Source organism: Microcebus murinus, chromosome 19 (assembly GCF_040939455.1).
Source record: "Microcebus murinus isolate Inina chromosome 19, M.murinus_Inina_mat1.0, whole genome shotgun sequence".
NCBI lineage: Eukaryota > Metazoa > Chordata > Mammalia > Primates > Cheirogaleidae > Microcebus > Microcebus murinus.
Genome location: NC_134122.1, coordinates 2,002,397 through 2,029,223, shown reverse-complemented (window position 1 = coordinate 2,029,223; position 26,827 = coordinate 2,002,397). Strand labels below are relative to the sequence as shown.

At 59.4% G+C, this 26,827-nt stretch overlaps 2 protein-coding genes, 1 non-coding gene and 1 pseudogene across 7 annotated transcripts in view; 3 read left to right on the top strand and 1 right to left on the bottom strand.

Annotated features, from left to right (window-relative positions):
• Positions 1-26,827, top strand: part of RNPS1 (RNA binding protein with serine rich domain 1) — a 337,992-nt gene that overhangs the window by 120,083 nt on the left and 191,082 nt on the right. The window lies entirely within an intron of this gene.
• Positions 1,097-3,590, top strand: LOC105859559 (mitochondrial calcium uniporter regulator 1 pseudogene; annotated as a pseudogene).
• LOC142862515 (small nucleolar RNA U13) lies at positions 4,462-4,565 on the top strand. Its single transcript, XR_012913601.1, has one exon. It is a non-coding gene; the product is annotated as a small nucleolar RNA U13 (small nucleolar RNA).
• On the bottom strand, positions 5,075-26,793 carry TBC1D24 (TBC1 domain family member 24). Of its 5 annotated transcripts, none has more exons than XR_012913467.1 (9): positions 26,745-26,793; positions 10,419-11,496; positions 9,806-9,823; positions 9,211-9,369; positions 8,164-8,227; positions 7,713-7,808; positions 7,213-7,444; positions 6,662-6,868; positions 5,075-6,111 (listed from the first exon to the last, which is right to left on the bottom strand). XR_012913467.1 is itself a non-coding variant. In XM_075994972.1 (9 exons), exons 2-8 carry the CDS (start codon positions 11,381-11,383, stop codon positions 6,714-6,716), a joined length of 1,689 nt encoding a protein of 562 aa, XP_075851087.1. In that variant the 5' UTR covers positions 11,384-11,496; positions 26,745-26,793; the 3' UTR covers positions 5,075-6,111; positions 6,698-6,713. The 5 variants fall into 5 exon arrangements, 4 of the variants coding, with proteins under 4 accessions (XP_075851087.1, XP_075851089.1, XP_012599321.1 ...); XM_075994972.1 differs by having other exon boundaries at positions 6,698-6,868; XM_075994974.1 differs by having other exon boundaries at positions 6,698-6,868; positions 9,226-9,369.

Below are 26,827 nucleotides of genomic sequence, written 5' to 3'. Positions count from 1 at the left end.
CAGAGTCTTGCTTTGTTGCCCAGGCTAGAGTGAGTGCCGTGGCGTCAGCCTAGCTCACAGTAACCTCAAACTCCTGGGCTCAAGTGATCCTTCTGCCTCAGCCTCCCGGGTAGCTGGGACTACAGGCATGCACCACCATGCCCGGCTAATTTTTTTATATATGTATCAGTTGGCCAATTAATTTCTTTCTATTTATAGTAGAGACGGGGTCTCGCTCTTGCTCAGGCTGGTTTTGAACTCCTGACCTTGAGCAATCCGCCCGCCTCGGCCTCCCAAGAGCTAGGATTACATGCGTGAGCCACAGCGCCTGGCCTCTTTTCTTTTCTTTTTTTTGAGACAGAGTCTTGCTTTGTTGCCCAGGCTAGAGTGAGTGCCGTGGCGTCAGCCTAGCTCACAGCAACCTCAATCTCCTGGGCTCAAGTGATTCTACTGCCTCAGCCTCCCAAGTAGCTGGGACTATAGGCATGTGACACCATGCTGGGCTGATTTCTTTTTCTTTTCTTTTTTTTTTTTTTTTTTGAGACAGAGTCTGGTTTTGTTGCCCAGGCTAGAGTGAGTGCCGTGGCGTCAGCCTAGCTCACAGCAACCTCAAACTCCTGGGCTCAAGCGATCCTCCTCCTGCCTCAGCCTCCCGAGTAGCTGGGACTACAGGCATGCGCCACCATGCCCGGCTAATTTTTTTTCAATATATTTTTAGTTGGCCAATTAATTTCTTTCTATTTATAGTAGAGACGGGGTCTTGCTCTTGCTCAGACTGGTTTCGAACTCCTGATCTCAAGTGATCCACCCGCCTCGGCCTCCCAGAGTGCTAGGATTACAGGCGTGAGCCACCGCGCCCGGCCGCATTTTCACTCTTTCAAAGCTGGACTTGGCCACACGCCCACACACTGGTTCCCTGCGCGGTCGCCTGTTTATCACAATCATTCGGATGCTCCGAAGTATCAGTCCAGGAAACCGTTGTTCAAACCCGCTAACCAGCCAGCCTCCACAAGTAGTACTAAAAGGCAAAATTATTCCTACAACTCTTTTCTCCCGCCCATCTTTCGTTGATAAGCTTTGGGCTGCACGTGTCCTCGGGCGGTCAGTGCGCTGCAGCATGACACGCAGGGACAGACACAGGAGCCGGGTAGCGGGGACGGCATCGGCCTGCCCACGTGCCCCGCATGGCAGGATGAGTGAGGCCCCGCCAGGCCAGGAGCACCTCGCCGGATACGCCGGCTGTGACTTGTGATGCTGAGTGAGCCGCCAGGTGACTCTGGACCCAGCAGTCTGCAGCAGAAGGTTTCTTTGGTGTCGTCTCTGTGTCATGTGTCTGCATGACCCCGTGCCCACTGACTGCTTCTTCTGTGGTCCCAGGCAGGGTGGTGAATCCCACAGTTCCGTAAAAGGAGTGACTCTGCAAACGTGTGAGGCCTTTTGTTTGCAGCGATGAATCACATGACGTGGTAACCACTTCTTGAGCACAATCTGACACTAACATGAGGAAGAACACTTAAAAAAAGCCATACCAGATTATTTTTTTAAAATCCACATGCTTTTGTACATCACACAGATGTAGCATGAAGTGCCCCTGAGGCCTGCGTGGCACTCCTGTCTCGCGTGGTAATTTTTCCATGCAAACAAGACATTCAGGCCGAGGAAGAGAATCATCGAGAAGCCACATTTGAGACACTGGCTACGTTGCCTAATTAAAGGCAAAAAAATTTTTTGGGGCCGGCGTTAATCTTGCTTGATGACATTCTGGACTTCGTAAAAATGCGAGAAAGTCAGTAACTATGAACATTAAATCCGTTCCTGGAGGCTAGAAAAGCCGGGCGATCTACACGGGATCTGTGGCTTGGTTCACGCATCGCGTCCATGTCAATTGCCCTGTTCTGATGTTGGTGTTGGGGGAAGTTGGGAGAGGGCGTGGGGAGACTGTACCACCTCCGCACCTCCTCCTCAAATCGAATACTTCAAAATAAAAAGGTACAAACACTAAATTATTAAATATAAAATACTTAAGGAGACTGCAAAGGCCTTCTGGGTTCAGGAAATAGGTTAAGACAAATTTGAAGGCCTTCTGAAATTGTCAGAATGTTCTAAAATACATTGCACTGAAAAACTCAAAAAATTAAGCATGCAGCTTATAAAAACAGAAAACATTGAAATACTTTAGTTTAATGATTAAAACTCTGAAATATTCATAAAACCTAAAAGACTTCCTCTTCTAAATTTTTAAAAAACTGATTTTTATGAAGCCCTAAAGGCTATAGTCTGCTTTACTGAATTCATTTTTATTTAAAAAACCGGTTTAAATTAGGTTCAATTTTTTTTTTTTAATTTTTTGTTTTTGAGACAGAGTCTCACTCTGTTGCCCGGGCTAGAGTGAGTGCCATAGCATCAGCCTAGCTCACAGCAACCTCAGACTCCTGGGCTCAAGCGATCCTCCTGCCTCAGCCTCCCGAGTAGCTGGGACTACAGGCATGCGCCACCATGCCCGACTAATTTTTTCTATATGTTTTTAGTTGGCCAATTAATTTCTTCCTATTTTTAGTAAAGACGGGGTCTCGCTCTTGCTCAGGCTCTTTCGAACTCCTGATCTTGAGTGATCTGCCCGCCATGGCCTCCCAGAGTGCTAGGATTGTAGGTGTGAGCCACCACACCCAGCCCAATTTTGTTGTAAAAATAAATGTTTATTCAGTGCAAAATGGTCTATTAAAATAATTAAAGAGTCCGTGGGTGGCTGCGGCTGCCCCGCACCGGCAGCCGGGACTGGGAGCGCCCCCGCCCCGGCCCGCTACCCCGCCGGCCGGGCGCAGCGGCGCGTGGAGGTGCCAGCCGGGCCTCGCCCCGGGCATCGCCGGCGCCCTTCACCTGTGCCACGGCCCGGCGGCCGCCCTCGCTTTCTGCAGGAGAGAGCTAAGCTTGCCTGCTGGGTACTTGCAGCTAGAGCGTAAAAGGAGAGATTTCACCTCTTCTGGGAGTAGGAAGCTCTACTTTGACACCCATGCCTTAGTGTGCTTACTTGAAGAAAATGGGTTTACTACTCAACAAGCAGAAATCATTGTATCTGCATTGGTCAAGATCATGGAGGCCAACATGGATGTCGTCTACAAAGACACGGTCACTAAGATGCAGCAGGGAATCACTCTTCAGCAAACAATGTCTCAGATTGCTAATGTGAAAAAGGATATGATTATTTTGGAGAAGAGTGAATTTTCAGCCCTCAGAGCAGAAAATGAGAAAATAAAACTCGAACTACATCAATTAAAACAACAAGTAATGGATGAAGTGATCAAAGTCCGAACAGATACCAAGTTAGACTTCAATCTAGAAAAGAGCAGAGTAAAAGAATTGTATTCAATGAACGAAAGGAAGCTGCTGGAATTAAGAACAGAAATAATGGCATTGCATGCCCAGCAGGATCGGGCCCTCACCCAAACAGACAGGAAGATAGAAACTGAGGTTGCCGGCCTCAAAACCATGCTCGAGTCGCACAAGCTTGATAATATTAAATACTTAGCAGGTTCTATATTTACGTGCCTAACAGTAGCTCTGGGATTTTATCGCCTGTGAATATAATAAAGCATCTATTTAAAGAGAAAAAAAAATAATTAAAGAATAATTGTTTCTGAAAAAATAATTCATTAAGCAATTCCATCCAATTTTGGCTAATTTTTAACATCAAAAACAAATAATTGGGCCGGGCACGCTGGCTCACACCTGTAATCCTAGCACTCTAGGAGGCCGAGGTGGGCGGATTGCTCAAGGTCAGGAGTTCGAAAACAGCCTGAGCGAGACCCTGTCTCTACCAAAAACAGAAAGAAATTAATTGGCCAACTAAAAATATATTGAAAAAAAATTATCTGGGCATGGTGGCGCATGCCTGTAATCCCAGCTACTCGGGAGGCTGAGGCAGGAGGATCGCTTGAGCCCAGGAGGTTGAGGTTGCTGTGAGCTAGGCTGATGCCATGGCACTCACTCTAGCCTGAGCAAAAAAGTGAGACTCTGTCTCAAAAAACAAAACAAAACAAATAATCAAGAAGAAATAACAGAAAATATTAACAAAATAAATATGTTCTGTTTCAGAACACCTAGTATCAGATAATAGCAAGGATAATGTTTAGTTTTTTTTTGAGACAGTCTCATTCTGTTGCCTGGGTGAGTGCCGTGGTGGCATCAGCCTAGCTCACAGCAACCTCAAACTCCTGGGCTCAAGTGATCCTCCTGCCTCAGCCTCCCGAGTAGCTGGGACTACAGGCATGCGCCACCATGCCCGGCTAATTTTTTTTCTATATATTTTTAGCTGTCCAGCTAATTTCCTTCTATTTTTTAATAGAGATGTGGTCTCGCTCTTGCTCAGGCTGGTCTCGAACTCCTGAGCTCAAGTTATCCTCCCACCTCAGCCTCCCAGAGCGCTGGGATACAGGCGTGAGCCACAGCGCCCGGCCAAGGACAATGATAAGAATAAAAAAAGAGATCCTTTTGTAGTTCACAGGCGTGATGATTGGGTTGTCATGCACACCCGTGAGATATGCCTCCCTGAAACCTTGCTACGATGCCAGCACTTCACCTGTCTGACATTAAAAAAAAAAAAAAGAATAAAACATAGATAAAACTGAGAGACAATAATCACACATCAAAAGTTAGCAGAGATAAAAGGCCTCAGCCCCTTCAAATGGAGGAGACTTCCGGTGTCCCCTCTCTTGGGGTCCCAGAACCTCGTCCAGGAGTGTATAATGAAGCCACATGGTTTGGTCCCTCTCCCTCCCAAAAAAAAGTTAGTAGAAGATACTACATTTAGAGAAACTAAGTATGTCACGCACATACACACACAGAGCCTTGCTCATGACGTCAAAACCGTGACTGAGTGGCCTTGGCCCACCTGTTCTGGCTGTCCAGGGCGGCCGCACAGAACCTGCTGGACTTTCTCACCAGAAAATCACCCCCCCACCCCACCCCCCACCCCGGCCAGGAAGTCTGCGGCGCCCCGGGTGACAAAGCGAGGATGAGGACGAGCACTGCAGGTGCAGCCCCGGGGAAGGCCCTGGGGACCCCTCCGGCTGAAGAGACCAGACTTGGACCCCTGGAGTCAACACGACAAGACTGTGTTTAATGAACACCTAAGTCGGCGGTACAGACCGGGGCTGTGGGACGCAGGGGGTAGGGAGGGCTGCCTCGGTCAGTGGGGTGAGCGGGGACACCCCCTCTCAGCCCGCTCCCCTTGAGGACAGCAGGGCAGAATGACAGGCCAATTTCACAGTTGGGCAAACTGAGTTCCAGACAGGCTTACCAGCTTGCCCAAAGCCACAGGGGTTCCTGGTCCTTGCTCCTGTACCACCATGGCCCCGTTCAGAGGTGACACAAACAGATGGGCAGAGGATGACAACAACCCCCTCCCACACAGGAAGAGCAAGGAAACCAGCAGAGACGGGCACAGGCTCCCCGAATGGTGCCGGCTGGAGTCACGTGGGGGTGGGGCGGGGTGGGACCCCTGGCATCTGCACCCGTGACCCCGGCCTCCATGGCGCTGGCACAGCCCCTGGGTCTCTGCTTCTCCCCTCTTCTGTCTGTCCGTGCTCCCCTCAGGACCAGCTGAAGGAGGTCACAAGGCAGGAGGGAAAGTCATGGGCAGGGCTGCTCCCTGCAGTGCCGTGGCAAGTCCGCCCCGCACCTCCTGTGCACTGCAGCCACAGGCTCAGGCTGTGCAGGGGCCCAGGCCCCCGGGGGCTGTAGGAGGAGAGTGGCAGAAATCTCTGGCCCATGACGGGCCATAGCGCCGAGAGGGGCAGAGGGCGGACGTGCACCACGTGGGCCCGGGAGGGCGCAGGGCCTGCGAAGAGGAGGGGCAGTGGGCAGGCAGCTGGCCACGCTGGGGGTGTGGACAGGAGCTGGGCCCAGGTCACTGCGGCAACGCAGGTGAATTGGGGCAGCCACAGTGGCTGCAGGGGGCTCGGGGAAGCGGTTGGGCTGGAGAGGCGGCGGCTGGGAAGCCGGTGGGTCCCGGCTTCTCTGCGCAGACCCTTGGAGGTGTCTCAGGCTGGTTTGGGTCCTTCACAGAGGGCCCCTCCTCCCAGGGCCTCCCCTCCAGGCGTGAACCCAAGGCGAGGCCAGCAAGAGCTTCGGGCCCTGCAGAAATACAAGGACATGAGGTCAGCCCCCTCCCTGATGGCCGGGGTGCAGCCCTCAGCAGTGGCAGATGCAGCCCTGGGGACCTGCGTGGGGTCATGGGAACAGGGCCAGAGGCCAGGCAGAGGCTGCTGGGGCTGGGGTGGGCGGGGGACCTGCCAGGGCGCAGGACCAGCGCCTGTCTCTTCCCAGGACCCATGCTTGTGAGGTGAGCAATGCCACGCAGCACCAGCAGGGGGCCCCGCGGCCCCACACTTGGCGGCAGGCTCCTGCTGCATTTCCTGAACCCCAGGCCGGAAGCCTTCATGGAGATGGGAGGAGCCCCCACCCACAAGGCCTCCAGCTCAGGACGGGCCCCCCACCCCCAAGGAGGACCAGGGCACTGGGCAGGGGAGCAAGATGCCTCTAGGCAGGTGCTGGGGTGTGGGGCACCTGCCCCGGGAGGCAGGTGGGCCCCAAGAGCCAGTCCAGCCATGCCAGGCTCGGCCCCCAACCCTGCCCACCACGCCTGCTGGTCCGTTCACACTCAGCTCCCTGGGGAGGAGCCCACCTCTGCCCCACCACCCCATGGCGGGGGCTCAGTCACCGTTGGCGCAGGCCTGTCACTGAGTGTCAGGGTCTTGGAAGCCCCAGGCCTCGATGGCAGCAATGAGGAAGTTCTCAGAGCAGAGGGGCTGGTTGTTGAAGGTGTCACAGTGGCCCGTGCGGCCCCGGTTCAGGTCCCCGTCGATGTAGAGTGCCTGGCCACCGCCTCCCCCTGTGGGATGCTCAGGTTAGGCGCCGCCCCTCCACCCAACCGCAGGGCGTCCCCCTCTAGGGCCCTGGGCACTGCCTCAGGGTCCCCCACCTGCCAGAACCCTCTCTGAAACCACATGCCGACCTCTGACCCTCCAAAGCCCCTGGGTGGACAGGACCCTGCTCCCCAGCCCATTTCTCTGCCCCTCCTGCCTGGCCCACTCCAGGCAACCCAGGGTCCGGGGGCTCTGGTGAGGCAGCTGCCGTCCTGGTGAGAGGCTGGGCAGGGGCTCAGCCGCCATCATCCCTGTGCCATCCCCCAGGGTAGGCAGGGCCCGCCCGAGGCCCAGGGGGTGGGGGACCCACCGATGATGAGGCAGTCACTGCCCCCCGCCATGAACATGGACTCGGTCTTGGAGGGCAGGTTGAAGTGCCGCGTGGCCAGGAACGGCGAGAGGCGGTCCGAGGGGTCTGAGGACACGGGGTGGCTGAGCGTGGCAGGGGCGGAAGTGGTCTCCGAGGACATGAGGGACGTCGGCTTGGTCAGCTCCGGGTGCCTGATGACCACCCACTCGTAGCGCTGCACCTCCGGCTGCAGCTGGGGCAAAAGGGCGTGAGGGGCTGGTGCCCGGGCCCCCGAAAAAAGGCCCGTCTTCATCCTGAGAATCTTTATCCAGAGCCCGAGGGGGGTCGGGGGGAAGCCAGGGGCTTGGGAGGTCGTGGCCAGGCAGATAAAGCCCCCGTCAGGGAGCACAGGGTCTAAGAACCAAGACCCAGAGAAGAAACAAGGAAATTGTCCTGTAGGTACCAACCACAAGGAAAGCAAGGCAGGGTCCGGGAGGGGGGCTGTGCTTGGCCCCACTCACCCTAAACACGAAGCATTCTCCGGTCCCGAAGAAGCCCAGCTTGCCGCCAAACTTGTGTCTCTCGCTCCAGTCTGTTGACAGGTAAGCCCCACACACCTGGGGAGGAAGGGGTGGGTGAGGCCGCCCCTGCCATTCCCGGAGTGGAGCCTTGCTTCGGGCCTGCCGAGGGAGGGGCCCAGCTGGGGGCCGTGCTGCGGGGCAGTCTCCACCACCTCTCGGGACAGCAGCAGCAAGGGAAAGGCAGAGTTTGGGGTGGGCGCACCCCTTTCCCGCCAGGGCTTGGGGCTGGCATCGAGGGCGGTGGGTGGTCACCTCTGGGCCATCCTCATTCCCCTCCATGGCCTCGAGCACAGGCCGAGCCCCATGTGCTGGCAACATCCCGGCTCTGACTTTGACATCAGCCAGGGGAGACACGGCCCCCAGAGCACCCCGCTCCTCTGGCCCTCCTCACCTCCTTCTGCGTGGTCTTGATGAGCAGGAGGGTGGGCTCGTGTCCTTCGCACTGGAAGTAGAACCTGGGCCGGAGAGCACACGTGCCAGCGGCCGCCTGCACGCCCTGCCCCGCACCCCGCCCCGCCCGCACAGACCCTCGGCCCGGCTGTCTGGGGGTGGACACGCCTGGGAACTGTGCTTCCTTCTCTCTGGGGACCAGGCTTGGTGGCTGAGGACCTGTCAACGCCCTCGCCCTGGCCTCTTCCCACCAGGCCCTTCTTGGCCATCCTGGGCTCGCCTGCCCTGGTGTGACCAGGAGAAGCTGCATGGCAGATGGCCCCGAGGGCAGCGCCGAAGGCCAGGGGCTTCGGAGAAGTGAGAACCAGAGGAACAGGTCCCACGGCAGGAGGCTCGGCCTGCCCTGCGGAGCCTGGCGTGTGGGGAGCCAGCGGCAACGGGAAGCCTGGGGAGGTGCCCAGGGCTTGGCCGGCGTCCCCGGTGCGGCCGGGTGGTGTGGCTCCAGCAGCGCCAAGACGCTCATGGCGCTGTGGACGGTCTGCCCGGGGGCTGGGCCAGCACCGTCTGCATCACCTCCGCCAGGTCACCTGGGGCCCAGGCCAGAGCTTCCAAGGCCACCTGCCATCCGGGGCTCAAGGGCAGCGGTGCCCGGCAGAGCCGCCTTGGAGGGCAGTGTGCCTGGGACCCCCCACCAGAAACCCAGTGGGGGCGCAGGGGCAGGGGGTGAAGCCAGGGCCCGCCGCCCACGTGCGCCTCTCCCCACAGCTCTGTGGGCTCCTGGCGTGGGAGTCCCGCCTCATGTCTTGCCGGGGCCTAGCCAGGGCCCTGAGCTGTGGGGAGCCTGGCCGGGACCCCCAAGGTCTGGGTGGCCTGGGAATGACAGACGCCCAGAAAAGGGGCCCACGGTTCTCAGGCGCCGCAGGGAGAGGCAGGGCCTCACCAAGTGCTCCAGGCCACGTCCAGCCAGCACAGGCAGGACCCGGGCCAGGAGGCAGCTCCACAGCTCGCCCTGGCCCTCCGCGCACCGCCCCCTGCCTCGGGGCGTTACCGTGTCAGGCTGTACCCATGCTGCAGCGAGGAGAACAGCAGGAGGGGCTGGCAGAGGGCGAAGCGCTCGGGGACCCAGGACCAGATGTCTCTCATCTCCTTCACGCTGACGATCTCCGAGCGGAAGTTCTCTGCGTGGACGGCCAAGTGCACAAACTGCCTGGGGACAGCGGGGAGGGGTCAGAGTCCAGGGAGACCACGGCCCTGCCACGCCCCAGCCCCCGAGCTGTCCCCGGGAGCCTCTGTGTGGAACTGAGCCTGGAGGGAGCGCCTCACCCGCTGGGCCAGGTTCAGAGCCTGGTTCCCAGCGGGACAGGAAAGACCTCCCGCCCGACACAGAGAGGGAAGAAGGCCCAGCTCGCGTTGGGACAAAAGCGCCTTTTCTCTAGGAAATCAGGACAGAGAGTGGCTGCTCTGGCAAGACAGGGCTTCAGGGCCAGCCAAGCACCGGACACAGCACAAGTGAGGCACGCGGACAGACAGAGGGGCCGGCAAAGCCGGGCTGCGAGAGCCAGCCAGCCTGGGAGACAGTGAGCGGCCGGAGCGGAGACAGCGACAGAGACAGAGCCAGCGTGGAGACGCGCTTTCAGACCTACCTTTTAGAAAGTGAGACACTGAAAAACAGGAGGAAGCAACGGACACGGAGAAGAAAAATAAAACAGACAAGGAGAGGTTAGTGGTGAGCCCTATCCCCAGACGCACCTTCCTCTGGCCCAGGAGAAAGAGGGCTCCGCGCCAACAGGCCACGCGGTGGCACGCTCACAGTGCCGGCTGCTGAGCCGTCTTGGGACACTGTGTCCCTTCCCTACCTTGCTCCCCAGGGCCTGTGCTCAGGGCAGGGAGGCCACGTCCCGCAGCCACGGGGACGGCTGGCCACGCAGCCCAGAGCTGAAGGGCGGCGCAGGGGCTGCTCTGAGGTGCCCGCTGGGGGGCGGACCCGGCCCCCCAGGCCTCCGACTCCACGCTCAGCACCCAGCCCCCATCTCAGCCTGGGGCCACCCTCTCCGGCAGGACCAGGAGGGCCCTTCCTGTCTTCCAGGGTCCTTCTGCCCACTCACGACGGGCGGGCAGCGGGTGGGCGGCCCAAAGCTGGCAGGCCGCGCTCACCCCCGCCCCACGCACGTTCCGCCCACCCAACGGCCCCGGCAGCCGGGCGGCTCCTACCCCTCCCGCTCACCCCGGCCCCACCCGGCGGCCCGCGGCTCCTACCTCTTCTGCTTGACGGTGATGCCCTTCTGCTTCAGGGCCTTCTCGTTGGCCATCTGCAGCAGCTGGATCTCCTTGCGCGAGAACAGGCGGATGGCGAACGCCTTCTCCAGCAGCTTCTCGGGGGACACGGTCTTGGCGATGTCCTTCACGAACTCGCGGATGTCCTGCTTCACGTTGTCGGACTCGAGCGGCTGCCCGGCCCGCACCTTGTGGAAGAACTTGAGGATCGCCAGGGCGACGCGGTACAGCACCTTGTAGCCTTCCACCAGGAAGACATCAAAGACGCGGGCGAAGTGGCTGAGGGGCAGCTCCCCGAACAGCCAGCGCTGCCAGTCCGCGTACACCTGCAGCACGTCCTCCGACACGGCCACCATCAGCTTGTGGGCCGCCTGGCAGTACTTGTTCACCAGGTCCCCGAACGTCATGCAGGAGGACTCGAAGGCCAGGAAGCTCTGGTCCACCAGCTTGCGGCCCGGCTCGTTGCAGGCCAGGATGCGGCAGGCCTTCTCGAAGCACTCGGCCTCGTCAGCGCTGTAGTGCAGCAGCAGCGCCACCACGGCCGGCAGCGCGGGGCAGAAGGACACGTCGGGGAACTGGTTGGCGATGCACAGGAGGATCTTGCGCACGGCCCCCTCGCCGCGTGCGTTCAGGCAGTAGCTGGGCACCTGCGTGTTGTCCACGAACTCGGGCAGCGGCAGGCTGCTGGCGCTGTGCTTGCCCACGATCTTGCCCACGATGTCGCTGTACACACTGGCGTCCGGCGTGACCGTGCGGCAGGGGATGTCTCGGATCAGGCGCTGGTACACCTTCCCCCGCAGGGCGTGGCTGCGGGCCCAGTAGCCCTGGCGCGCCAGCTGCTTCAGCTCCGGCAGCTCCGTGCAGCTCAGCTCCTTGGGCCCCAGGTCTTGGATGGCGGCCTCCATCTTGTCTCGGTCCACGAAGCAGTTGTACCCCAGCGAGTCCATGGCGCCCGCCGTGCCCCGGGGGAGGCCCCGGCTGCCGGGAGGGGGACCCAGAGGCGCTAGATCCTCCAGCCCCCTCTCCGAGGGCCTCCCGCTAGCCCGTGGGCCATCTCGCTCTGCAGGAGTAAAAACACGGTTTCAGTGCGTGTGTTTAAAGGCTCACACTGTGCAAAACATGTGTTTTGCTTTAATCTCTCTGCACGAATCAGAAAGGTGCCAGTTACGACAAGTGACTATTCTGAGATGCCGTCACGATCTCGAGTTAGCTCGTGGCGTCACCAGCGTGGTCACGCCGTTCTAACGAGGGGCCGGACACAGAGTTCCCGGAGGGGCTTCCAGAGCAGACTCTGCTGAAAACAGCTCTCTGCTGGGGTGGGGGGCTCACGCTAGCCCCAACCACCCCCTGCGGCCGGGGGCTTCTGAGAAGGAGCTGGCCAGCTCCGAGGCCTTCAGCCAGCCGTGTGCGGTAGGGAAAACACACATGTCCCCTGTCCACGTGCCAGGGGCTGGAATTCTGAAGCCAGCTCCGAACTTTATAAAAACCGTGAGCTCGAAAGCTCTGTTCCAGGCAGGTCACTCCAGAGCAGAGTCGCTGGTGGGGAACAGGCAGGTGCAAGAGGGAGAGGTGAGGACCAAATGGAAGGTGTCGCAGCTTCAAAATCAGACACTGCGGGGTCCAAAGGAGCCAGGAGTACTGGCGCTTGGTTTCCACGTCGGGCGGCCGCTGGGTGCGGGCAGACATGAGAGAAGCGGGGCAGACATGAGAGAAGCGGGGAAGACGCGCTTTCCGAGGCCGCGCGAGGACGGGCGCTGCCGCCGCCAAGGGCTGCTGTCCTGGGCGCAAAGTGCAGCCTTTGCCCACTCGGGGCAGACCGGCCTCCCCGCCTGGGGCGGCACAGCGTCCAGACAGGTCACAGAGGCCTACTTTAGTGCGTCCTGGCCTCCCGTGCATCTATTTCTAAAAATAGAAAATGCAAATGCTACTTTAAAACATCGAACGAAAGGCAAAAAATTACAGTGTGAAAAAAACATGCCTGTGAGACAGTCTTGAGAAAGCACTTCGGTACTGCGCCCTTTCCCGTGTGGTAAGATACATGTGACATAGATTTACTCTTTCAGCCTTTTATTTATTTATTTATTTATTTATTTATTTTGGGACATCCTGCCACCCAGGCTGGAGTGCAGGGGCGTCATCTTAGCGTCACGGCGCCCTAGAACCTTGAACTCCTGGCTGCAGGTGATCCTCCCACCTCGAGCTCCCAACGTGCTGGGATTACAGGTGTGAGGGGCTGAGCTACTTTTAGCCGTGTTTTACTTTTATTTTTAAATTTTTTTTCGGCTCACTCACTCACTCACTCTTCCACTCTCTGAGTCACCAGTTTTAGCCATTTTTAGTTCAGGGACATTAAGCACTGCTGGGCGACCGTCACCAGCATCCATCCCCTGAACTTTTTTACCTTCCCAAACTGCAACTCCCCACCGCCCAGACAACCACCGTCCGACCAGGACAGGGGCCTCGTGGGAGCGGGATCCCACGCGTCCGCCCTTCTGTGTCCGGCTTACTTCACTGGGCGTGACGTCCTCGAGGCCCAGCAGCCTCACAGCAAGCGTCAGAACGTCCCTCCTCGTGGAGGCTGAGTGCTACTGCGCCCGTCACACGGAGACCACCTGGTTTACCCGTCGTCTGTGACAGACACTGGGTCGTTCCCTCCCCCCGCTACTGGGAAGGACACTGCTATGAACACGTGTGAACAGTGACTTGGGTCCCTGCTTCCGATTGGTGGGGGACACGTCCACCGGTACTGTTTCTGCAGGGACTCCCCTCCACAGAAAGCATTGATTGAAACAAGGTTTTCAGGCCGGGCGCGGCGGCTCACGCCTGTAATCCCGGCACTCTGGGAGGCCGAGGCAGGTGGATTGCTCTAGGTCAGGAGTTCGAGACCAGCCTGAGCAAGAGCGAGACCCTGTCTCTACTAAAATTAGAAACAAATGAATTGGCCCACTAAAAATATATAGAAAAAAATTAGCCGGGCATGGTGGCGCATGCCTGTAGTCCCAGCCACTCGAGAGGCTGAGGCAGGAGGATCGCTTGAGCCCAGGAGTTTGAGGTTGCTGTGAGCTAGACTGACGCCACGGCACTCTAGCCAGGGCAACAGAGTGAGACTCTATAAATAAATAAATAAATAACAAGGTTTTCTGATGAAAACATTAAGATCATATTGACTCTGATATGCCCACAGCAGGACGAGGCCACTGCCAGGGCCACCTTCCTCGCCGGAAGAAAAGAAACCCTTAAGGCAGTTGATCAGTTTGAGCTGTCCCAGAGGGACGCGGGAGGGCCCCCTTCTGCCCTGGCTGCGAAGGCCCCGCACCCGTGCCCAGGCCACGCCACACGCTCTTCCATGAGCAGCCCCTCGGCTCTGGGCTCACTGACCTCTGCAGCAACCCCTGGCCCATCCCGTTTGAGTGAAAAGACCTAGCTCCTTCTCAGGGCAATAAAGGTGTTTACAAACAGAACAGGAGCCGGGCAGGACAGCGCCAACCTTCGCTCAACCGGTCCCAGGTTCAGGTTGAATATTAAACTGGAAACTCTAAAAGCGATTGTTGCACCTTGCAGAGTTCCTCCGGGGAGAAGCAGACCCTGAGTTTTACGACGCAGCGGGCGGTCCAGGGACACGCTGGATTCAGAGGGTCACCGAGGAAAGGACATGTGCCCAGGAGCCTGAAGGTGCCCCTGGCTTCTCACCTCTTCCCCTGGCTCCCACCCAAAAAGAGAGCCCAGTATTTCTGGGGCCAGGCAAACAAGGATTGTCATGACCTCCATAAGGCATTTATAAAGACCAGGCCTGGGTTGGTTTCCTTAGGTCAAAAAAATGTTTTTTTATTACACAAGTGATATATAAATACATAATCACAAAAAAGTCAAATGGTACCAAATTATAGAGTAAAGGTTTAGAGTTCTGTTTAAATCATCCCCTCTATTCCTACGCCCCCTCACCTAAGATAATTACCATTAACAGTTTGGTATAGACGCTTTGAAACCTTTTCCTTGCCTTTACACACATTTGCAACAGAGTTAGATTTTCTCTAAACTGGTCATTGGGTCGGGGAGGCGGGAGAGGGAGGAAAGTGATCTCAACCGGCTGGGAGCCCCGCGGTCTGGAGGTGGGGTTCATAGCCGAAGTGCCCCGTCCTGGCCGTTATACACTATGGCCGCGGCTGCTGAGGGAGGCGCCCCGCCTGGAGGAGGCGCCAGCGTCCTCCTCCTCTTCCTGCCTGGGCGGTGGAGAGCCTGGGGCGGGAAACGCTCTCGCTCTGGAGTCAGACGGGCCGGCCACAAAGTCCAGCTTTGCCACTTGTTTGCTTGAACCTTGGCCAAGCCAGGCATGTTCCCTAAACCCGCAGTTTCCCTGTCTATAAAGCAGAGCTAATAAACAGCAGTCACCGCCTCGCGGGCCTTGGTTCCCAAGCAACGCCTGTGACTGCGTTTCAGGCTTACTCTGCCCTCACTGGGGGCGGGGGGTGCAGGCGACATTAGGGTGACAGCCCACGAGCGCATAGCCCACGAAACCCGCTCTCTGCCCCGCGCAGCCCAGCGCAGGCCGCCTGCCTGCCGCTGCGAGAGGAGCCTGCGTTCCTGGGAAACCACTTTCCCTTGGCCTCGGAAGCCAGGGAGGAAATAGTTTCCGCCACCTAAAGCCCCCCAGCCTCGAGTTCACTGCAGGGACCGGCGTGGGGGTGCGCGGGGCTGGTTCTCTCAGCCCAGCGGCCCCGCAGCGGCTCCCTGAATGTGGGCGGTGGGGAAGCACTGCGTCTCTTGGCCTCAGCCCTGGGCCTAGCCCGCAATTCCGGGAAAACAGGGAGAAGTCCACTAGACACCGTGTCAGGCCCACAACAATTACAGACAGTGCCCATTTCAGGTGGCGGGGCTTCCACACAGTGTGCCGGGTCTGGAGGGTGACAGCTACTTTACAAAGGGTCCTCAGGGTGGATCTTCCCCAAGAGCCAGCATTTGAGCTGCACAGAGGAGAAGGAAGTAGTCAGGACAATGGAAGAGCAAGTGCAAAGGCCCTGAGGCAGGGACAGCAGAGACAGGCTGGATGGGACAGGTGGCCCAGTGGTGCCCAGGTTGGATTCTGCCTGAGTGCAGTGGGAAGCAGGGTAGGGATGGGATCCAGCTCATGTTTTTGTTTCAAGGATCAGTGGAGGTTGTTTATAGAAAGCACCTGGCCCAGCTGGCAGGCCAGGGTGGCTCAGGTGTCCCCAGGATCTGGGGCCTGGCACTAGGGAGACATCAAGTGTCCGCGCAGTGACAGCCCCTGTGGGCCGATGCCTTCATCATCCTGCAGAGGGGTGTGGCCATGGGGGCTGGGTGAGCAGCCCCCCACAGAACAGCCCCTCACTGTCCCGCCCTCCCCCTGCCCGCCACCACCCCTGTGATCGAGCTACGTCCTCCCCACCCGGGAAGTCACCTCCAGTGAGCTACGCGGCCTATTCCTCACACACTCAGGTACCCGCAGATGGGAAGCAGACGACCCTCAAAAAGAAAGAAATATTCAAGTGGAAACCAGGGATGTTCCATTCCCCCAGATTGTTACCTTGCTACAGGTGACCACTGTGCCCTCAGGCCACAGTCCTTGGTCGGGGTCTGCCAGGGGTGAGACCACAGGCTCAGACGCCCTGCAAGTGGCTCCAGGGCCTGGCAGCCTCCTCCGGGGATGGCAGTTCCTACAGGTGACTCCTCAGCCAGGAACACCCCACAGCAGCACATGTCCTCACTCTTACGGGAGCTCAAATAACCCCCCAAGTCTGTCCTCCGCAGCGAGCACCCAGGAGGGGGCTGGGAGCTGGGAGGGAGGGGTCCGTGGCTCAACACCTACGGCCTCTGCTCCACTGCCTCCACTCTGCAAGGAGCCCATCCCACCGGGAGCCGGGGTGGGAGGAGAAAGTGGTACATGCAGGGGGGACCGGCCTCCCCCTGCACGGTGGCAGGAGACACCAGGACCAAGCAGGGCACCCCCTCAAGCAGACAGTCCCCTCGCCCACCCCCAGGGCCACACACCTTCTCACCAATCCCCAGCACGGCCGGTGCAAGTGTTTGCTCCACTTTAGAGATGAGGAGACCAAAACAGAGAGGCACCAGGGGTCCCCAAACACAGGGAGGACCAACCCTAGTCTGGGGACTCCAGAGCGCTCATGGAGTGGGAGTCACATCACCAGTGAGGCACAGGCGACCCAGCTGCCTCCCCAGCGAGTTCTCAGCCAGCCTCTCAATGCCCCGCTGTCCCCAAACACTGCTGCAGGGCCTGATGAGTCACAAACCTGCTGCACTTCTCACCTCTTAAGTGGGGGATGTGATTTTCCCAAACAATTGGATTTGCAAACAAACTCTCTTTCATGTGACAAAAACAGAACCACAGGTTTAGGTGATTATATCTTAACCCCCACACACACTGGGCCTGCAGCTCCCGGTAACGGGAAGGGGAGGGGCCGGCAGACCCTCCTGCCCTGGCCCCCCTCACCCCAGAGGAACTGCGCCAGGTCCCAGGCTGGGCGCCGGGGAGAGTAGAGGAGGCCCAAGAGGAGGCTGTACCCAGCCTCCCAACAAGTGCAGGAGAGCAGCAGCTGGACTGCTGCAGAGGGCAACTGCGCCCCAAACCCACAAAGACGGGTGTCGGCCTGCAGTGGGCGGGACGGCGTGTGCCCAGAGGCACAGAGGCAGGGGAGGGCAAGGGGAGGAGGGGCTCCCCACGGGGCTGGGGAGGTCTGAGCAGGTGGTGTCAGATCTGCACTTAGAAGCCCCTGGTGGCCGTGGAGGAGGGGGGTGGAAGAGCTGGGGGGGACAGAAGGCAGAGTCCAGATGGGACTCTGGGGGCCGGGACAAGGCCGCGCCTAGGAGGGTGGACCCCATCCGACAGCGTGGCCTGATGGGGGACAGAGGCCAGGCCACGTGGGGACTCTGGCTGAGTCAAGCAATGAACAAGAGAATCCCAGCCCGGGGACACTCCACTTTGGAGTTTTCTGACGCCTAGGCTGAAGGGCAGTGACAGGAACACAGCTCACTGTGGCCTTGAACTCTGGCCTCAGCCTCCCAAAGTGCTGGGACTACAGGCCTGAGCCACCTTACTCTGCTCATTTTGGAGTTTTAAGTGCCAGTTTCAGTACAGATGCTTCGAAAATGCCAGTGCCACTGGGGTTGCAGGCAGGGCCCAGGGGGCCTCACGGCGCCATGTGTCCCAGGCAAGCCCACGGCACATGAGGTGGGGGCCGCACACACACCCAGACCCTACAAAAGGGCCAACTGCGGGAGGCGGGCGCTCAGTAGGACTCCAGTGTGCAGAGCTGGTGCCGCAGGCCCGGGCCAGGCCCCCAGCCTCGGCCTGGCCCTCAACCCACCTGGGCCACAGGAGCAGCCCTTAGGCCCGGCGGAGGCTCACAAGGCCCCAGGGCTCTGCTGGCCGAGCCTTAGTCACTGTCACAGAGCAGGGCTCAGGCATCAGGTGCCGCTTGCTCAGCTCCTCTCCAGTCTGGGTGGGGGATCAGGAATGCAGAGCTGGCCGGGCACCCCAAGCACGCGGGGAGCCCTGGGCACTCAAGCACAGGGGAGGACAGGACTGCAAAGAGGAGGCCCTTTGGTCCGGGAGGATTTCTGCTTCGCAGGGAGATGGGCACTCCTCAGGCCAGTTCCCCTAACACAGCCCCTCGACCCAGGAAACAGACCATCAGTCCCAGGAAGCTGCAGTCCCTGGCACCAACTCGCTGGGCGGGGGAGGACAACAGAGGTGATGTGACCAGGCCCCGTTCCAGCCCCTGGGGCGCACAAGTTTGCTGCTGAGGAGGAGATGCTCTGGGGGTGGGGACACTCCAGGGCGCTGGCCGGTGGGGGAGGGCACGTCTGGGCAGCTAAGGGCTCCTGCCAGGCAGGCTCAGGGGACAGAGCCTGGAAGGGCATCTGGGTAGGGAGTCAGGTGGCACAGGTGCTGGGAGAGGGAGGAGGGGAGATGTCCCGGAGCCAGGGAAGAGGAGGAAGAGCTGGGAAGCGGGAGGAACACTCGGGGCAGGACGGGAGGGTGGCTGCCAGCACTCACCCACAGTTGAGGACACCCTGCCCGTTGGGGGAACCTTCCTCTCAGGGCCGGGTCGCGTCTCACTTCCTCACGAGGGCCCAGTCCTCCCACCACCTACCGGGGAGCGGTCAGGGAAAGGCCTAGCGGGTCCTCCAAGGTCCGCGGACGCCTCCACACACGCAGCTCCCGAGGGGCGAATGCTCAACCCCCCGGGCCCCTGGGACGACAGGGCAGCACGGTGGGCCCTGACCCTCGACCGGCCTCATCTGTCCACCAAGCATATCTTTCTGGAAACTTCCGGGTGCCTACACGAGGTCCCTGGCACTGAGCTAGGTACAGCAGACGTGGAAATGAAACGCCTGGCGGGACAGTCGGAGCTGATCTGTAGAGGCCCGAGCGGCAGAGTGGCAGCACGGGCCACTGCGCCACAGCACGGAAGGTCACCCGCCCAGCAGGGGCTCAGGGGCCGGTGGGCGTTGCAGGCGAGGGACCGGCACACACCCCACCCAGAAATACAAGACTTGCTGTGTTCGGGGGGCTACAAAACCACTGCTTCCTGGGAGCGTTTCTAAATCGGGGAGGGTGAGGAGGCCTCTGCCCCACGGAGGGGCCCCGACCAGAGTCACCCTGGTTAGTGACACCATTACCACTGGTCATCCCACCAGAATCGGATGTTGTCCTACAGCCAAGGGTCTCACTGGGGGGGGCGCGGTTCTCAACTGTGCCGTGTGGTATGGGGGCCACCCACTGGTATGGGGGCCACCAGGGTACTGGGGTGTGATCAGGCTTTCATTCCAGAAAGATCTGCCTGCTGGCAGCCTGGAGGGCAGGTGCAGAGGCAGGAGAACCGTGTGGCCAGAGGGCAACAAGGTGGGTGGCGAGGAGGGGGCAGACTGGCCGCCCGGTGTCCGCTGCACACGGGGTGGGGCCCGCCCAGCCCTTCCCGTGCACAGTGCTGGGGGTGGGAGGGGCCCCACACGGCACAGTTGAAAACCGACCCCCCCCCACCCCTTGGCTGTAGGACAACATCCAATTCTGGTGGGATGACCATTGGTAACGGTGTCACTAACCCCTGTGACTCTGGTCACTGGTGTCCCCAGGCCTCCTGACCCGGCTGCTCTGCTTTTGGCCGCCCCCCTCCCCCAGCTCCCACCCTTTCTTCTGCTCTGGAACTTGTCTATGGCAAACACACACACATCCCCTGCCAAACGCGCCCTCCTCCCGCCGGACAGCAGGCAGGCCCTCCCCAGGCGCTGCCCCTCCCCGGCACCCTGACCCCTCTCTGCTTCCCAGCCCGGTGCTGCCACCACTTGAGGGCCAAGTGGGGATCTCCGCCCGTTTATCCAGACCCTGGCCATCCCAGAAAACCACCCCACACAGAGGTCACATATTCCCAAAGCCCCTGGTAAGCCCCGTCCCAGGGCTCCTCACGGCCCTCCTCCTGTCTGCCAGCCCCTTCTGGCTTCACCCCTTTGCTGGCTCAGCCTGCTGAGTCACACCAAGCCCCCACGTCCCTCCTCCTGTCTCAGCCACATGGAAAAACCGCGCAAGGAAGCCAGCCCAAGGCACGAGAGCCCGGGGGGTGGGGAACATCCTGCTCACCATCCTGGTCCCTAGTGCGAGCCTCACGCCAGCTGGCAGCCTCCCACCTGCTGCCCCAGAGGCTGGGGGCTGTCTCTCGGGGGCTCCCCACTCCACTGCACTCCCTGTCCCCCAGGGCCCGGCTCTCACTGCCTGTGCCACAGGCAAGCCCCCAAAACGGCGCCAGAGTGCCAAGGCCCGCCCCGCTCTGCCCTCCTCCCTCTCCTTCCTTCCTCCAGCTGCCTTCGCCCCTCCCGGCGGCTGCCAAGTCTAACTGACCCCTTTGGGGCCTTTCCTGCCTGCCTCCCTAAAGCGCGTCTCCTCACCTCTCCCCGCAGTCTCTTCCTGGCTGTTTTTGCGGGAGCCCAACCTCTTCTGAGCCTGGAGTCCCGCTGTGAGCTCCAGGCCCGTCCCTCCAGCTGCCTCCCGGGTGCCTCACCAACGTCCCACCACGTTCATGCTCCACTGACTCCAGGGCCGCTCACTTGGCTCCGGGGCTCCTGCCCGCCTCGCCCTGGCGCCCTGCTCCGCCCGGTCCCTTCCTGCCCCCGCCCTCCAGGGTCGGCCCCTCCAGCAGTGACTTCAAGAGTCCTGGCCACACAGTGCCAACGCAGTCCCCATGCTACATTCAGAGGGACTGTCACACCTGTCCCTGCACCCCCTTTCTCCTCTCGTCCAGTCGCCCCTCCCTCCCTCCCAGGCCCTCATGCGGCCCCCTGGGCAGGGTTGAGCCCCGCAGAGCTCAACTCCTCCCGTCCAAATCTGCTCTCACCCCAGGCACACCGTTGTCCTGACCGACCCGTAGGTCCCGCTCTTCTACTGCAGGGTGACTTCCGCACCCAGGTGCCTCACACGACACCCAGTGTGCCCTGGGGAGGGGAGACAGGAGAAGGAGACAGGCAGAGACTCAAAAAAATCACAAGCTACTTGGGCCCCAGATGAACATTTAATTTCGAAGGCCACGTGACAACAGGGAGCATCCACCAGTGTGTCCCAGGCACGAGACCTTCCGGGCGGGCACCTTTGCGTGCCAGCGCCGTGAGGTGCGCGCAGCCTCAGCCCTGGAGCAGCACACAGGAATTTTTCAAATATTAATGGCGCCCGGCATCCCGCAGTGACTGCAGGTAGCTGGCTGCCAGGGAATCTGATAGTGGGCTCTCTGCTGCTGACACACAATGGCGGGCACGTGCCAGGTACAACAGGGGTGTGGCCAGCAACGAGCTGTGAGTCACAGCGCCACGGGCCAGCTGGCCCGCCTGCTCTGCTGGAGTTCAAACGCACCCTTATGGCCGCTCCTGAGCTACCGCAGGGGGCCCCACGGGGCAGTCTGAGTCCCACCCCTGGCTAGCCTCTCCAGACAGTCCCTGCGTCCCCGTCTCAGGCAGAACACCTTCCCCAGCCGGCCTGGCCGCCCACAGGCAGGGCGGAGCTGGAATGGGGCTCCGCCAACCCAGGATCAGTGTTTTCTGGACGCAAAGGGTCTCCCGGACAGCAGGTCTGGAGAGACGCCCGCCAGGGCACGGAAGCGGCAGGGGAAGCGCATTCTGACGGGTCTGAGTGCCGAGCCAGGCCCTGTGACAGGTGCACCCTGGAAGGCCAGGCGCGTAGCAGGTTCTCCACAAGTGTCTTCAGACTGTGCGAGCACGCCAGCCAGAACGAAGTCGTGCAGGTTTAATCATCCTAACAGGCATTCGAGGCACACTTCCCAGATGCCAGCGTGCCGAGGCTGGGGTACGGAGGCCCGACCCTGCCCTGCCCTCGGTCACCCCAGCTCGGGTGACGTGTGCTGGCCACGCCAGTGCAAGGTGCAGGTCCTCTGACAGGAGCTCGGGGGATGTCTGGGCCCCATGCCCACAAGGGCAGAGGGCCAGGGAAGGCTTCCTGGAGCTGGCACCCGCCTCAGCCGGGCCTTGACCCCAGGACGCGGCACAGACAGCGTGGGCAAAGCACGGGCCAGGGAGGGCAGAGCCTGCTCAGGGCTGTCTGGCTCGGTGAGTGCAGGCCAGTGGGCGTCAGATTAAAAGACGGTTCTATCGTCTAGACTCATGGGTGCCAAGCAGCCAAAGGGCCTGAGGCGGCAGCCTGGGACCCACGGGGCTGCTGGTAACAACGGTGCCCTATGTGCAGGGAGGGGACAGCCCAGGAGGACAGAAGAGTTGACGTCCACACCTCAATCCTTCTAAGGCCCAGCAGTTTACCGAGACAGGAAGCCTGGAAGGACCTTCACTGGGAGAGGATCACAGGAGATAACTAGGGACGGAGCAACATGACTCAAGGGAAGGCTGAAGGGACCCAGGTGACCAGCTCCACTTACAATGCCACAGCCAGTGGAAGGGCTTTTATTGGTAGCAGAATCGCCCACCACCCAATTAAGATTGTGTGACGTCAGGCAGACACACAGGTTCGGAGACACGTGTAGTGTGTCCTTGGTCCCTGTAAAGGGGAGACCAAGGCCAGTTGCACGCAAGCCGTGTACCAGACCCCTCTGCAGCCCAGCAGCCCCACGCCCCATGGGGACCACGTGCCGGCTGCGGGCAGGTGGGGCAGCATCAGCCCTTCCCTGGCCCCACCCATGGCCCCTTGGTGCAGGAGGACTGGCGGGGGGGGGGGGGGACACCACACACCTGGCCTCTGCGTCCTCAGCTGACTCTTTCCAAAGTCCTGCCCACGGTTGCCACCAACGGGCCGCACAAAAACCGGGATACTGGAAGGAGAGTGAGGGACCCTGAAGACGCTGCAACCCTGGGTCTCAGGGCTCGAGAAGGCTTTCTCCAGGGTTCTGAGAGTGAGAATGCTCTGACAGGACCGGCCCTCAGTCTGGACATAAATGGGGTCCTGCCCTCAGTCACCCCAGCTCGGGTGATGTGTGCTGGCCACTTTGAGGCGAGTGACCCCCAGTCTGGAGGTTCCCCAGAAGGCAGACAGACTCTTGAAACACTTTGAGGCGAGTGACCCCCAGTCTGGAGGTTCCCCAGAAGGCAGACAGACTCTTGAAACAGGAAGGACACTGGAAACTTGCGAGTGCGCCCCTTTAGCAGCTCAAATTCCTTTACTCTAAGAGACACTAGATCTCTGCAATAGAAGTTAAAAGCCCACTCACTCCCTGCCCCCATCCCCCCAAACCAATGCGTTCCTCATTGGCCTTCTGTTAACTATTTGCTGTCTTAAGAACATAATATTAAGCACCTGTAGGGTTCAGCACTCTTCTTCTCATGATATACACTCTCTCGGGAAGACCCAATCCACTCCCCAGCCCCGACACCGCACAGCACCTGCAAAACGCTCTCCTTGGCTCCAGACCAACCTGTATCTACCCACCACACTGGATGTCTCACCCATGGCCAGATCACCATCTCCACAGGAGAGTCAGGACCTTTCCCCAAGCCTGCTCCCTTCCCGCACACGCCCTGCGGGGAGCGGCACGGCCAGCCGCCAGCCACCGATCTCAGATCGTCCCCTCCCTCCTGGCTGGCTCTGCCTATCTGCCCCTTGTCTGTGAGTCTTGCTCTTCCTTCTGTGCTTGCCTGTCTCTGGGTGCACCCCGGCCTCCCTGCAGGCCTCCCCCAGCCCACCCTGGCCACCACTGCCCACTCATCCTCCGCAGACATGAATCGGATCGATTACTCACAAACCCAAGATCTTCAACGGCTTCCTGCCACTCACGGTGAAAGTCAAAGTCTTGGGCTGGCGCTCAAGGCCCTTCCTGGTCTGCTGCCAGCCCAACTCCTCACTTCCTCCCCCTCCTCAGCCCTCCTCCCGGGGCTGCCCACTGCCCTTCTCCCAGAAGCTGGTGGGGGGGACACCATGTCCTTGTTACTCCATGCACACTGCCCCTTTGCCAAGAAGGCTCTTCCGCTCTCACGGCCTTGCCACTACCAACCATCCTTCAACACAAAGCTCAAGTCCTTCTCAGGACCACCACCCACGACATCCAGTCTGACGCCACGCCTCCGAACCCACTGCAACCTCCGCCCGCCTCTGTCCGAGCGCCTACCATGCCCATTCACCCATCTCCCCACTGCACTGTAAGCTCAGGGGCAGAAACCAAGCCTTACTCAATGTCCTAGCCACAAGGCACATGGCACCTCTTCACGTGAGGTGCAAATTCAATAAACACATGCTGAAGCCTGGTGCAGTGGCTCACGCCTGTACTCCTAGCACTCTGGGAGGCCAAGATGTGAAGACTGCTTGAGGCTGGAGTTTGAGACCAGCCTGAGCAAGAGCAAGACCCCATTTCTACAAAAAGCAGAAAAATTAGCCAGGCGTGGTAGTACACACCTGTAGTCCCAGCTACTTGGGAAACTGAGGCAGGAGGATTGCTTGAGCCCATGAGTTGGAGGCTGCAGCGAGCTATGATGACGCCACTGCACTCCAGCCTGGGCAACGGAGCAAGACCCTGTCTCAAACAAAACAAAAAAAACCAGGCATGCTAAAAGGATAGAGAAAATCACTGAATAAAGAATTCAAGTTCAGGCCGGGCGCTGTGGCTCACGCCTGTAATCCTAGCTCTTGGGAGGCCGAGGCGGGCGGATTGCTCAAGGTCAGGAGTTCGAAACCAGCCTGAGCAAGAGTGAGACCCCGTCTCTACTATAAATAGAAAGAAATTAATTGGCCAACTGATATATATATAAAAAATTAGCCGGGCATGGTGGCGCATGCCTGTAGTCCCAGCTACCCGGGAGGCTGAGGCAGAAGGATCACTTGAGCCCAGGAGTTTGAGGTTGCTGTGAGCTAGGCTGACGCCACGGCACTCACTCTAGCCTGGGCAACAAAGCGAGACTCTGTCTCAAAAAAAAAAAAAAAAAAAAAAAAAAAAAGAATTCAAGTTCATTCTCAGTCAAAGCCTGAGGTTTTGTTTTTCTGATATTATCTGCATTTGAAAGGCAATGTTTGAAACAGCCACTGAAATTGCTGCTTTGAGTTGAAAAGCACTTCTTCAACGTACAGAGTTGTCATAACAGAAAAGCTATGCTCAAATAGGTAGAACATTGAACAGGGTCAGTATTAAGTGCCTTTTTTACAACCTGCTTCACAGTCCTTATGTAAGTTCAACAAGAAACCATCTAAAGGCAAACAAATAGGTTTTCCGAAGTTGGCTCCATCTATAGAGAATTAAGAGTGACACTGTGTGCCCAAGGTCACTTAAACCTACCAGGCAGTCCTGGCAGTTGTGGTCAGTGAGAGCTAATAAGGCCCACCTGCAGGTGAACTTGCAGCCCTAGGGTGGTAAAATGCATTGCTATGAAAACCCTGCCTAGATTGCTAGGTTACTTCTGTGTCCCCAGAAGGTCACCCTGAACCCGGCTGAGAGCCACTGCATTGGTTCACATCCATGGTTCTGACAAGAGCACCTTGATCCACTTCAAAAACCATTCAGAGAAAACCTCCAACCCATCCCATGCCAGGCTGTGGGGGAGCCGAGACGGACAGACGGTGGCTCTGCTCTGGCCCTGCTCACAGGAAAGACAGGAGTGCTTCTGAACAGGGCACTTGCTACCCGACAGACACTTCACGCAAAGGCTTTATCTGAGTGCTGAGGAGATTAGATGAGGATCAACCCAGAATAAAAGGATGCGTACGTGGGGTCATGCCCCTGGCTAGGCACAGAAACCGTAAAATCTCGGAGGGATGTCTTGCCTTTTCTTATCTGGGCTAGTTTCTCCTGGTCCAGTTTCCTTAAAATGAAAAGAACCTGCCCGCATGTCCTCAAGGCCATTTACAGGTACCTACTGGGTGCCTGTAAATACAGGTACCCGCTTTGTGCTGGGGACAGAAAGTGAAGGTGAAGCCCTTGCCCTCCAGCGGAGGGAATGGCAACACATTCCAAACAGAAGGTTCTTTCTACAAACTGCTGGGGATCACCTGCTGATTCTGGAGCAACCATACGGGCGGCGGCGAAATAAGGAAAATCACTTTCTGGCGCTTGTTAGACTCCTCCTCACGAGGAATAAGCTGCCAGGGGAAAAACAGCGACCCCAGTGTCACCACCACAGCCACTAACCACCTAACAGCCTGTACCTGCACACAACCCAGATGGTTAACAATCTTCGGCCTTTGATGTCAGCCCAGCAAGTAGCAACCCAGAAGGCCTGCAGCACATCTGTTTGCTACCCAGCCTGTTCGTACTGTCGCCAAAGGAAACCTGTGCCCAGGCCCCCAGCAGCCCAGGTGCAGCCATCCCAGGTGGTGGCAGCTCTACCCCCAGCTGTGCTCACTCAGGGCGGGCCCCCAGCTTCCACTTCCCAGGCCAGAGCCTGGAACAGGAGCCAGGAGGGCACCCGCTGGATAGGGCTCAGAAGCTGGGTGGACACCTAGGTAAAGTGGACAGGTGTGTCACCTAGGGGCAAGTGGAGGGCTGGGAGGAGCTGCAGGTCTTCCAGGGCAGAACCTATGAGAGAATCTTGCGATTTTGACGGAGTCCAGAAGAGGATTTCCTACCCGGCAGAGACGGAGAGCACCCCGAGGAGAGAGTGACAGAGACAGCTCTTTCCGAAGCCACTTCGCCCTCCCCCGAGTCGTGTCCCAGCCCGAGGCCGGTCCGCCGGGCGCTGCCAGGCTCCGGAGCCCCCTGAGCGGCGCGTGGGCCCCCCGCACGCCCGCCTCAGACGAGGCCCCGCAGCCCGGCCCCACGCCCGCTGGGGGGCGCCCCCGCCGCGGTGACAGCGGCGCCCGGCCCGGCGCCCCCGCGACCCCGTCACGCCCCCGCGCGCACCCACCTCCGCGCCGCGCCGCCGGCTCCTCCGCTCTCCGCGCGACGGCGGCAGCCTTCTGCGCACGCGCGCACGCGGCCCCGCCCCCC

Bases quoted from the DNA above. Each gene is read 5' to 3' on its own strand.
- TBC1D24 (XM_075994972.1), bottom strand. From the start codon at position 11,383: ATGGACTCGCTGGGGTACAACTGCTTCGTGGACCGAGACAAGATGGAG. The intron at 8,228-9,210 runs GTAACGCCCCGA...TCTCCGGCCCAG, and splicing joins CATGGGTACAGCCTGACACG to GTTCTACTTCCAGTGCGAAG. The intron at 7,809-8,163 runs GTGAGGAGGGCC...CTTCCTCCCCAG, and splicing joins TCAAGACCACGCAGAAGGAG to GTGTGTGGGGCTTACCTGTC.